Source organism: Rutidosis leptorrhynchoides, unplaced genomic scaffold (genome assembly GCF_046630445.1).
Source record: "Rutidosis leptorrhynchoides isolate AG116_Rl617_1_P2 unplaced genomic scaffold, CSIRO_AGI_Rlap_v1 contig422, whole genome shotgun sequence".
Taxonomy (NCBI): Eukaryota; Viridiplantae; Streptophyta; class Magnoliopsida; order Asterales; family Asteraceae; genus Rutidosis; species Rutidosis leptorrhynchoides.
In genome coordinates, this window is record NW_027266655.1 from 52,419 (window position 1) to 66,520 (window position 14,102).

The following is a 14,102-nucleotide window of genomic DNA, read 5'->3' on the forward strand; positions in this document are numbered from 1 at the left end:
TATCCATCATGGGACGCATAAGGGTCTAAAACATGACAAGGAAAACGATGATTAGTCCATATATATATATATATATATACATTCATCTAATTAGCATTACCTCTTCAAATATTTGAAATTGTGCTCTATATCCTCCAATATCAGATTGCGTTACAGTTAGCTTTTCTTCGATAGTCCAAACGGATCTATCGATTGTGCGGTTGCGGTAGGGTAGAATCATTTGAATCAGACCATTGAAATCAATCCTTATTAAGGAATGTATTGTGTAGTTATTTGTATTTATCTCTTCCTTATTTAGTTGATTTGTTTCCTTGTAATTATCATTATGTAGTCCTTGATTCTAGGAGAAGATTTGTATGACTGCGTGTATAAATCAGTGTATTGTCATCAATGGAATTCATTCAAGCTTTATGCCAATTATTTGCTTATACCATTCATTTTAGATGGTACCAGAGCACTGTTCTTGGTGTTCTTGATTTCCCGTTTTCTTTCCATAGCCACCGCCGAATAGACAGCCATGATTGTCGAGTCATCAACCAAAATTTCCAATATGGATTCGAGGAATCCATATTATGTTCATCACTCTGATCAACCAGGACACATGCTTGTCCCTACCAAATTGAACGGCGCTAATTATCAGTCATGGAGCAAGGCGATGATCCATGCACTCATCGCCAAAAACAAAGTCGGGTTCATCGATGGGTCTTTGGCCGCACCGTCGAAGGAAACACATCCGGTCGATTTCGCATTGTGGAACCAATCTAATAGCATGATACTCTCTTGGTTGTCGCACTCGGTGGAACCGGATTTGGCAGAAGGCATTATCCATGCAAAATCGGCGCTTGAAGTTTGGGTGGAATTACGTGACCAATTTTCACAAAAGAATGCACCAGCGATATTTCAGATCTAGAAATCCATTGCCACTATCTCGCAGGGAACCATGTCCGTGGCCGGATATTTCACCAAGATCAAAAATCTTTGGAGCGAACTTGATGCCTATCGCGTGTCGTTTTCTTGTAATCAGGCGCAATTGCATCGTGATTAATTAGAAGAAGATCGACTAATGCAATTTCTTATGGGACTTCATGAATCCTATAAAGCAGTAAGATCTAATATCCTTATGATGACTCCATTACCTAACGTGCGACAAGCATATTCTCTTGTTATTCAGGAAGAGACTCAGCGCCAATTGACATCTGATTCTGGGGAGAATTTCACGATTGTAGCAGCCTTGCAATCAAAAAATCCGAAGTCAACAAGTGCCAAAACGTGCGACCATTGCCAAAGGACCGGGCACACCATTGATGAGTGTCGGACCTTGAAGTTTCATTGCACGTACTACGACAAGAGAGGACATACAGAGGATTGATGCCGATTGAAAAATGGTGGCGGAAAACCCTCCCAAAACCGTGGAAATCGTGGGGGCGGAAAATATCAATCTTCGGCCGTGAATTCTGCCGAATTATCTCACGAGGATCATGGTTCCAATCCGGCACCACCGACCTTTTCTGCGGAATTTTTGCAACAACTCGCACAGGCACTGTCCAATATGAATCTAAAAACATCATCTGGTAATAGCGATGTTTTTGCAAATTCAGCAGGTTTGTCTCGTGTCAATTTTGTTTCTGCTAATTCATGGATCTTGGATAGCGGCGCGACAGATCATATGACTTCTAATTTAAATCTTTTATTCGATCTTACTCTGCCAAATTCCACTAAAGTCAATTTGTCAAATGGTAGCACGGCTTCCATCACTCACTTAGGCAAAGTCAATTTTAATGAGTCACTTACTTTGAATAATGTTTCCTGCATCCCTTCATTCAAATTGAATTTGATCTCTGTAAGCCAACTCACTAATGACCTTAATTGTCGAATTATCTTCGACCCTGACTCATGTGCTTTGCAGGACTTGGCTACGGGGAAGACGATTGGCTCGGGTAGGCAACACGGAGGTCTATACCACATGGTTCCGGCACGGCATTCACCCTCTGTTTTTCATGCTTCTAGTACAATAAATTTATGGCATTTACGCCTCGGACATCCGTCCCATTCACGTCTACAATTAGCATCACATTTGTTATCAATTAATAAAGATTTTCCATTGCAACATAATTGCAATATATGTCCACTTACAAAACAAACTGGACTGCCATTTCTAAATTCTACCATAAAAACTCATTTTGCATTTGAGTTACTACATTGTGATGTTGGGGGCCACATAAAACCCCCACATATTCTGGCGCACGTTTTTCCTCACCATCGTCAACGATTATACTCGTTGTACTTGGTTGTTTCTCATGCGACACAAATTAGAAACTACCACCCTTTTAACCAATTTCATCACTTTTGCTCAAACTCAATTTAATGCAACTATCAAAACTATTTGGGTCGACAATGGCCCTGAATTTCAACCAATCCGTCATTTTCTTCAAACTCATGGCATTGAATTTCACCACACTTGTGTCTATACGCCGCAACAAAATGGCGTAGTGGAACGTAAGCATCGACACATCTTGAATGTGGCGAGATCGTTGTTCTTCCAGTCACGCGTCCCTCTTGCTTTTTGGGGTGATTGTGTCTTGACAGCCGTATACATTATTAATCGGTTGCCCTCTCCACTTTTGTCAAAAAAACTCCTTTTGAGAGACTCTATAACCGTCCTCCAAATTTACATCATCTCCGCGTATTTGGTTGTGAAGCTTTCGCAACTAATGTCCATCCAAAACAAAAGTTTGATCCTCGCGCTATTTGCTGCGTTTTCCTCGGCTACCCAAATGGCCAGAAAAGGTACGAATTAATGTTTAGAATGTTTAGTCTTTCATCCATTACGTTTGTTAAAAATAATTGACATAGATCAATAAAATAATACCACTTGGCATCTTACGTGTCAAATTGTCTACCGGCATAAACAGCCAAAAGAGAAAGGCTTTGGGCAAAGATGAGATGAAGAGAATCGAATAAATTAGACTATGATGTGTTGGAAAAGAACTCGTTCGAAGCCCCCTCTATAAAAAACCGTTTGGCAACTCCTTTTGTGTGTGTCCATACAATTCCGGTCGGAAGCTCCCTGTGTTCGTTTTATTTGAACTAGATTTGGGACCCGTATAAGACGTGAAAGTGTTAGATTTTCTGTGGTAAATATGATTGTGTTTGAAACTACTTTTTTTTGAATGAATTAAAATAAACATGCGGAATATCATAAATAATCGGTTTTTCTAACCAGTGCGATGTTACACCCGATAAAAATGTAATAAAAATATATTTTTTTGAAAAAAATGTAAGTATAAAAAATTATATATTTAATTTAAAATTTATTAATATATAACTATTCATTATAGATAATCTTTCCACTAATTTGGTTAAATTTTTTTATTTTTCATAAATATTTATAAACTTTTCATAACCATGAAGTGTATTAAACGTTTATCGAGTACAATGACACATTGATTAGAAAAATCAATGAATAAATATTCATTTATTTAAAAAAACGTAATGATTGAATCGCAACATAACAAAACTAATTTGTTTCGGTATCATGACGATTATTATGAGACATTTGACCTTATTATGTGAGAGACGAAAACTTTTGGCTCTTGAATACAACATTCGTGAAACTTCCAATGTATTAATTAGGAAATTAATATTTTAGTGTAAAAAACTTCTATATAGATAGTTTGTGTTATTAATATGACGTAATAGATTGAATAAAATGTACGTTAGCAATAGATATTATATACGTAATGTAAGTTAAACAATTTTTAGGCTGGTAACTAGCATATCAGATACTTTAATGGAGGAAATTGAAAACAGTGATTTATTATCATGATATTCGGAAAGAGAACAAACATCATAAAAACAAATGTCCTGAAATAAAAAAGGCACCACGAAATGGCCAATCAATCCATTATTTGGTATATGAAAAGTATCATGACCTTATATTCAGGGACAGATTTAAGGGATGGCGATCAGCCACCCAACTTCGACGGCCGAAAGAAAATTTGCATTTCTTTACCGTATGATTTTTAGTATTTATACTATATAATTTTAACTCTCGCCATACTAATCATCTTGATGAGTTCAACATAATTGGTTAATACACACTGCAACCATCCGTGAAACTCTGAGTTCGCTTCCCACGACCAACAATGTTTCTTGTTTTTATTTCTCAGCATTTTGGTCATGAAAAAATATTAATTTTTAAACTTTAGCTTGTAGAACAATTTACGGATCCTAGATCCGTCTATGTTTATATTGTTCATCCTCTCATGAGATCTTAAAACTAACACTTTTGTCTTCATGAATTTCGTGTCAAATTTGATAGCAACCAACTCCTCCTCTTTGCAAACTTGTTGGTCGACCCACCACCGTCCTCTACAAAATGCGTACTCCTAAAAATCCTCTTTTGAGCAGTCAGATCCTCTCGAAATATTCCAAACAGATTCTGGAAAATTCAGATTAGATCAGCATATAAAATCTTAATAAATGCATTTATGTACAAAAAATGGCACAATAGAAATTATAATATGTATAGAAAATTGACAGTAATCGAGGAGTTTTATCATGGAGAGCAATAACATCCATACCACTGTTACACGTTAAATTTTTTTATAGGGTAAGGAGTATGGCAAATGTCGAGTGTGCATTCTTTCCTCCAGGCAATAGAAGTGCAGCAATTCCACTTGAAGCTACAGTAATGAAAATCATGTAATCTGAAGACCGTTGTCAGACCTTTCCATACCAATATTTTTCCCGTGCTTCCATAGCCATCAAGAAGATATAGACCTCGTTTTCCCTCAGTCACATCTTCCATGATTTTTGTCATACACCATCATCATTTGTTCTATCATTTCATAATGGAGAAAGTTATCACGGTCCATGCTCTTATTATTTTTTGTATGTTATCTTTTACCTTTTATTCAATCTCTGAATAGAATTTACGTTTTCAAATTGTCAATAGAATGTAGGTCTTCATAATTTTATTATGAATGTTTTATTGATAGATGATGATTACGCAAAAAGTTTCTATACATTATATAGTCAATTGTGTATGAAAATCAATCCTAAATGCTTGATTTTTTTATTTTATTTTAAATGCTTGATTATAACGTTAAATATACTTTTATTTTTCTCACGATTTAAGAATGATTAATCTCTATCATATAAACGGACTTCCAAGATATAATAAGTAGATCTTCCATTCAATTTTTTGGAATATTGTATACAATACTTGCATTACACACAATTACTAATTTCACCATCTATATATATATATATTCTATACTAATATATTAATAGTCAATACAGACTAACACATAGATGGCATTATTTTAAAATAGAAAATTCATTTACTGACAAATCTCTCAAAATATGTAAATTATTCGTACGAATCTTTATAATTAATTTTATTATAAAAACACATTATTTAAAAAATAAAATTAATTAACAATCTATCAACAATATTAAAACATAAAATTACATAAATTAACTAATTAAACAGTACTAAATATTTCGTGCAATGCACAGACTCAGAAAAAAAAAACTAGTATATATATAATACAGAAGACAACTATGGAAAGCTTGACAACTCAGCCATTTCATCGTCTTTCATGCTGCCACTCTTCTAGAAAAAATTTAAATGGGTTAATTATGTAATTATCTTGTATATCATAAATTCAACTTATAATGCTACTTAATATTATCATTGATTTTGGTGATTGTTATTTTGGTTCCGTTTTGCAACGTCAAAAATTAATTAAGCCGTTTCTTTCATTCTCTTCTTTCTTCATTTGAAGTTCCGGCAATTAGGTGCAAATGTCTTCAACTGAAAACGCTTCGCATATGGTCTATATACTCTTCAAACTCTCCCCTTCCACTATTATTAAGTAATTTGTTGTTGCCCATATACATCTTTAGAAATTAAATCCTATGTTTCTTTTAGGGTTGTATTCAAGAAATTTAGTTTTTACATATGCTCGATTTCCTTCTCGTGTTATTCATTATCATGGATTACCTCACCAAAAACTTATCCGCTGCCTGAATCAAATCATAACAATCGTCCAGAATTCGGCAATAATTGGATTTGGATTAGAAAATTAATAAAAATACATGCATGATTTATTGATTTCTATAAACTACTGAGTTTTGCACACATCATATATTCATTTTGGGAGTTTGATTTCTTTTCCTTTCCTTTTTACTTTCTGATTTCTAATCTATATATTTTGTTTTATTTTCTTTGTTTGATTTGATTTCAGATATTCTAAAAAGACAGGGACAATATAAGAAGTTGTCGGTATTAAACTGATTGTTATAATACGAAGTTACAATTTCACTCTTTTTATATATGCTTTAACATGTTAATTAGAGTTCTTTGTGTGTAGTCATTTGTTATAACAATTCTATCCGTCAATTCATCCCGTGAATCAGTGAAATCCAACTCATTTTTTTTTTCATTACATTCTTTCATAATTCCCTTCTTTTCATACATAGAATTCAAAATGTGGAGGCCATTGTATATATGATTATCCACGATTTTGATCATCTGCGGAGTTATTTCCATTTTTTTATGTTATATATTCCAAGTTATTTCCATGTTTCATTAAAAATGTCAATCGAGTCGTACACTTTTTTTTCTCAATTTTTCTTCTCATTTGTTATTATATTAATTGTTTTTTCGATATATATACATATATATTTATATATATATGGCAGGACCAAAAGGACGAGTTGTATTTGCTTTGTTGAAGTTTTTTTTTACCTCTAATAGATTAGGTGTAGTTCAAAGAATTTCAATTTAATTTATATATTTTATCTATCCAATCACACTAAATTATTCTTTATATTTTATATAAATTATACTAAAAATTCTTTTAAAAAAATTATCAGTCGCAAACCCCGCAACGTGGGATTGCATATATAGATGTGCGAAGGGTATTTGGAAAAAAGAATTGTATTGTGTTGACGGGCTTTGGTAGCTCCTCGCCTAAAAAACCTTACTACTACCTTCGTTCCAAAATAGATGCAAATTTTTACATGTAATTTTTATTGAAAAATTTACATCTATTTTGGGACGGAGGAAGTATTATACAGTGTCTGATTATTGCTGACATGACAATTATGTATCCATTGGTGTAGCTCCACGTCAGTTGAAATTTGCCAAATAACATCACGTTAATAAATTGAACCAAACCTGAAAATCACAAATCTAACCGAATCCCTTTCGTACCATACACAAAAACGAGTCGTATTTCTTCGTCTTAACAAAGTACTAGTGTAATACTCGGAGATAATCCCAGATTTTTTAGACAAATTTAATTAAAAACCAATAGAAGAAAGTCATTTGATTGAAAAGATAAAAAAATAGTTTTACCAACATTTTCCATTCAACTTAAAAAAATAAAAAAATTCCTACATTCAATTTTTATATCATCAATTATATATTGTATGAAACCACTCTTCTATTAATTATGTAAAATAAACTATTTGATGCATTATATTTATTTTTATGCTACTACACTCGATTGGACAATTTAAAAAAAAACAATAAATAAATAAACTTGTCCTACTTCAATCTCTGATTTTTTTTGTATTTTCAAAACCCGTATATATTATATTTTCAAAACCGGTATATATCTCCTTTAAACCTGTAAACATATGTTAATATTCCTTTCAAGCAATATAGCTCCTGAAGTGAAAAAAAAAATGATCAATCAAAGTAAACTTAAGTGTAGTTCCATAACCCATAAACCTGTCTTGAAGATAATTGTGACATTTAACAATCTTTTATATATAAAATGAAACATTCGTGCCCATGAATATATTTTATGTTTGGGAGAAGATGATCTAAACATTGCTGCTATGTAAGTTGAAAAGACATGGATGCTAGGAACGTTCATATCCAATACAATTTTAATTAACAATTGATTGAATCGATAAAAAATAAAACGTAAAGAGGTCCATCTTTTATCCGTATATATTACTCATAGATCATTTGCAATATAAATATAATTTTATGAACTCTTAATCATATGGCACATAAGTTTTTTATTCAAATGCATAAGAGTGAATATTTTAGTATTAAGTTATAAATTCATAAAATCTTGGATCGGTTGAGAAGAGGTTTATTTCTCCCACACTTAATTTTTATTCTTTTAAAATGTTTGGAGATATGTGCATATAATGCTTGAAATTCATTTCTGATTTAGAGACATATATCTCTAGATTATTTATATAAATATTAACCATATATGAGAATATTCTTTACGGTTTTTAAATTCTGACAAGAATCATATTGTGAATGTCAAACTTTTGTTTCATTGTTCCCGTTGATTTCGGGGGAGTTTTCAATTCCCATTTAATTAAACTTAATATCTAGTCTACAACATACAGTACATGCCTTATCTATTTTAGAAATAATCTTGGGTTTGATTGCAAATTTTTTCAGTGGTGTGAATGAGTTTAACAAGGAATTGATTTTGAAATTTTATTCCATGAACCTTGACCATTTTTATTTCCGGAGCATTAATCTACACCATAAATATAATACTTACCATAGAATAGAAATGCTATGTATAAAGAGGTCAGAGAGACGGAGGGGGAGGAGAGACTGTTGTGCTTTGATTTATCTTGTGGCAGAAGGTATATAACCTCTTCACTTTTTTTTTTTTTTTCGTCCAGCATGTTGGATTGTTTTTTTTCTTATGCATGTTGTCATGTTGATACAATTTTCCCTTTCACTCAGTGACGTATGCTGCATGTCTAATTATTATTTTCATTAGATTTGTTAATCCCTAGTTGTTTCTAATACAAATTATTTTAACATCTCCTACCATTCTTGTATCAAATATATATAGGCACGTATATATATACATATATATCGTAAACATTATAAGAATGGTAGATGTCCAACACGTGTCTTTCAATCCCCAACATATTATTCTTGTTAAATTAATTTGCTATTTCATTTCTCCTACTTTTACGTCTAACATATTTATTTTTTTTGTTATAATAGCAAGTCAAATTATTTTCGTAAGGATATATATATATATTACAGAGATATAAATATAAAATTAATAGACATATGGGTACTTAATAATATTAGAGCTTCAACTTCTTCCATCATCTTTCGTTTGTTTAATTTATTAATTCTATAACATGTTATCAGCACGAATTTGTTCTAATCAAATCAAATGCGAAGTAGTTTAAAGGTAAAGTGGGGTATATTTCTATCTCTAATTTATTTCAATTATATTATTTATTTATGTATTATATATACCGCCCACGTGAACGAGATTATATTATATGTTAAACTATATACTAAACTATATATATTAAATTATGTATAATCTATATGAACATTAAATATTAAAATTAGCACGAAGCTAATTTTTATTCGATATTATTATTGTGTCCTAGAGGTGACTTTGATATTATTTTGGTCCAGTATAATGACTGAAATCGAGAAGCTCAAGTTAACAAATTATATGTAGTGGCGCTTAGATGTCGAAATGCATCTTCAAACCATGAGTATCGCCAACGCGATCCGATTAGTCGATGGTCAAGTAGCACCCGACAATGAAATTGATGTTAAAGATAAGGCAAAAGCGTTGATCTTTATCCGCCACCATCTGAACGACACTTTGCAGACTCAATATCTTTCTATCAGGGACCCACGGATCCTATGGACGAGATTGAGGGAAAGGTATGACCATACTCAAACAATAATTCTCCCTCTTGCCCGTAATGATTGGCAAAATATTCGTCTGCAAGATTTTAAATATGTCTCAGACTAAAATGATGTCTTGTTTGATATTGTCTCTCGATATGAGTTATGTGGCTTAAGACTTTCCGACCAGAAATTGTTAGAGAAGACATTCTCAACGTTCCATCCCTCGAATATGGTATTACAACAACAATATATACATCGTGATTTTGCAACTTATTGTGAATTGATTTCTGTGTTGTTGACTGCTGAAAAGAATAATGAATTGCTTATGCGGAATCATGAACTTCGTCCTGTCGGCGCACAAGCTTTGCCTGAAGCAAATGCTAGTACAGGAAATTATTCTCGCAATGAACAGGGATATACTAACTAGTGGTGGTCGAAGAGTTAATCAACCCAGATAATTTAATCGTGGTTCATCTAGTCGTGGCTCGTCTAATTGTGGTCTGAATCAGAACCATCATATTGATAAGAAGCCAAATAAGGCGGATGGTGAAAATATTTGCTATCGTTGTGACATGTATGGACACTGATCGCGTACCTGTCGTACGCCTAAACATTTTGTTAATTATACCAGTCAACTTTGAAAAGGCCCGAAAATCGCGGGAAATCTAATGCTATTGAGATCACTCCTACCGCGAATAACAATGCAGCCGAGGCAAATAATGCTTTTGTACATATGGATCAGTTTTCTCTTGAAGCAACAAACCAACCTTTGGATGTTTCTGAACTTCTTTATGATGTTTGATTGACTTAAATATGTCTCAGACCTGTATGTCGAATAAAATAATGTGATATAGGTTTTTATGTAATATATATCACCTATGTAAAATATTTATATTATAAAATATAATGTGAAATATTATAACTAATGCGTAATTTTTATTTTGGACACCTGAAGTTGTTAATAATGATGCAAATGGACAATTCTGAGAAACTTAATGATATTTGCTTGATTGATAGTGGATCAACGCGTACGATAACTAATGCGTAGCAAATTCTTTTTCTCAAATATTACGTTACGTAAGGCATATGTCCATACTATATCTAGTCCTATTAAACTTATTGATGATTTTGGGATTGGCACAATAAAAATGCCAAATAGTACCATTCTCCATATTGAGAATGCGTTTCTAAGCACTAAAGAGAAAATAAGTCTGCTAGGTATCATATTGAAACTCTTGAAGAGGAAAATAATGAATATCTTGGCATTACGAATTCTAAGATTGGCCAGAAGACCATCATCGAGAAGATCGGTATATCTTATACGGGTTTGTATTGTACAAAAATTAGAGCAATTGAAATCTACGCGACCATGTCCTGTAGAATGGTCAATCAGGATGAATTTGGACTTTGGCATGATCGCTTTGGTCATCCTGGTGCTACAATGATGCTACAATGATGCGTAGGATTATTCAAAGTACTAAAGGACACACTTTGAAGGATACAAAGATTTTGTTGTACAAAGATTATAATTGTGAGGCTTGCTCACAAGAAAAGCTCATTATCAAACCTTCTTTGACCAAGATTAATCTCGAGTCCCCCTTGTTCTTACAAAGAATTCAAGGAGATATTTGTGGACCAATACACCTGTAAAGTGGACCATTTCGATATTTTATGATGTTAATAGACGCATCCAGTAGATGGTCTCATACATGCCTATTATCAACGCGCAACGTTGCCTTTGCACGATTGCTTGCGCAGATTATGAAGCTCTGAGCACAATTTCCGAATTATCCAATTAAAAGCATAAGGATAGATAATGCTGGTGAATTTACATCCAAAATTTTTAATGTGTATTGTGCTTCATTTGAAATTGATGTAGAGCACCCGTCCTCCATGTGCATACTCAAAATGGAGTGGCAGAATCTTTAATTAAGTGCATCCAAATTATTGTCCGCTCTTTATTATTAAAAACGAATCTCAATGATACAGTTTAGGGTCATGAAGTTTTGCATGCGGCGGCATTGATTAGATTGCGTCCTACAGCTAGTCTATCTCAGTCCCCTCTTCAAATGATTATCGATTATGAACCTGATGTTTCACATTTACGCGCATTTGGTTGTGCAATACAGATGCCTGTCGCACCACCTAAAAGGAATAAAATGGGTCCCAACGTCGATTGGGCATTTATGTTGGCTATGTATCACCATCGATTATTCGGTTTTTAGAACCGACCACTAGTGATCTTTTTACAGCCAGATTCGCAGATTGTCATTTCGATGAATCAATATTTCCATCAATTGGAATACCGAAAGCTTCCATGATTGACAAGCGTAAACCAGTCGAGGCTATCTCCTGGACTGCAAAAGATTTTTCCCATTTAGATCCAAGAACTCGTGAATGTGATTATGAGGTACAACGCATCATCCACTTACAAGCTATTGCTAATAGACTTTCTGATGCACTTAATGATGCTGCTAAAGTCACAAAGTCTCATATCCCAGCAGCGAATGTTCCAACTATAATAATCATTCCAGAAGAACATGTTAAAATGGATGACAAATTCACGCGTTCAAAGCCTAGTAGGCCGATGGGATCAAAAGATATTGTTTCTCGAAAAAGAAGAGGGAGAGATCAAGAATCTATTTTGAAAGTTCCAGATGAACTTAATGCCCTTGAAGAGGTACAAACCCATAAAAGGATCAAAAATATCAGGAATACAGAATATTCCATTACGTATTATAATGAGATTTGGGATTGAGATAATATCATCATAAATGATGCATTTGCATTCTCAGTTGCTTACGAGATTATGAATGATGATTATGAGCCTCAGTCTATTATTGAATGTCGTCAAAAGCATGATTGGCCTAAATGGCAAGAAGCAATTAAAGTTGAATTAGTTTCCCTTGCTAAGCGAGAAGTTTTTGGGTCTATAACTCGAACTCCCGACAATGTAAAACCTGTTGGATATAAATGGGTATTTGTCCGAAAATGAAATGAGAAAAATGAGGTCGTTAGATATAAAGCTCGACTTGTTACCCAAGGTTTCTCGCAAAAACCTGGCGTTGATTTTGATGAAACATATTCACCTGTGATGGATATGATTACATTTCATTAACTAATTAGTCTGCCAGTTTCTGAAAAACTGGAAATACGTCTAATGGACGTTGTGACGACATATTTATATGGCTCATTGGATTCTAATATATATATATGAAAGTTCTCGAGGAATATAAAATGTCTGAAGCATACATTCCCCGTAACTTATTCTCAAAAAAGTTGGAAAGATCTTTATACAGGTTGAAGCAATCCGGTCGCATGTGGTACCAACGATTGAGTGAGTACATAATCAAAAAAGGATATAAAAATGATCTTATATGTCCATGCATCTTTATGAAGAAATCAGATACCGGATTTTGCTACAGTGGCAGTTTATGTCGACGATATGAAATTTGATTGGAGCTCCAGACGAGTTATCCAAAACTGCCAAATATCTGAAAAAAGAGTTTGAGGTTAAAGATTTGGGTAAAATCAAACTTTGTCTTGGTCTTGAGCTAGAGCATAAAGAAAATAGAATAATTATCCATCAGTCACAATATACTGAAAAGTTGCTTAAAATATTTGACATGGATAAATCTCATCCATTGAGCACTCCCATGGTTGCGAGGTCTCTAGATCCCTAAAAGGACCCATTTCATCCTAAAGAATTAAATGAAGAGATATTTGGTCTTGAAGTACCATATCTAAATGCAATTGGGACACTTATGTACTTGGCACAATGTACGAGACCGGATATCACATTTGCGGTAAATTTAATGGCCCGATTTAGTTCAGAGCCAACTCGAAGACATTGGAATGGGATGAAACATATCTTCCGATATCTTCGAGGAACCATGAATTTAGGATTATATTATTCAAAGAATTCAACTAACTCTTGTTTATTTAGATATGCTGATGCGGGATATCAATCCGATCCACATAAAGCTCGCTCTCAAACTAGGTATGTATTTTGTTATAATGATATTGCCATTTCTTGGTGTTCTACTAAGCAAACGCTTGTAGCTACATCTTCCAACCACTCTGAAATTATTGTCCTATATGAATCTAGAAAAGAGTGTGTTTGGTTAAGATCCATTATAACCCATATTCGGAACTCATGTTTTCCGAAACCGGTTGAATTACCTTCCACTATAATTTATGAAGATAATACAGCTTGTATGGCATAAGTCAATGGAAGATATATTAAAGGTGATAGGACCAAGCATATCTCGTCAAAAAATTTCTATACTCATGAACTCCAAGAAACTCGACAAATCGATGTCAAGCAGGTACGATCCATAAACTATCTTGCCGATATCTTTACCAAATAATTACCGACATCGATTTTTGATAAATTTGTTTTTGGATTGCGACGAATTCACAACATGCAAGATTG

General features: G+C 33.4%; 1 protein-coding gene across 1 annotated transcript; it reads left to right on the top strand.

Annotated features, from left to right (window-relative positions):
* Positions 1-550: 550 nt before the first annotated feature.
* LOC139883585 (uncharacterized) lies at positions 551-910 on the top strand. Its single transcript, XM_071867744.1, has one exon. The coding sequence runs from the start codon at positions 551-553 to the stop codon at positions 908-910; it is 360 nt and encodes a 119-aa protein (XP_071723845.1).
* Positions 911-14,102: the final 13,192 nt, after the last annotated feature.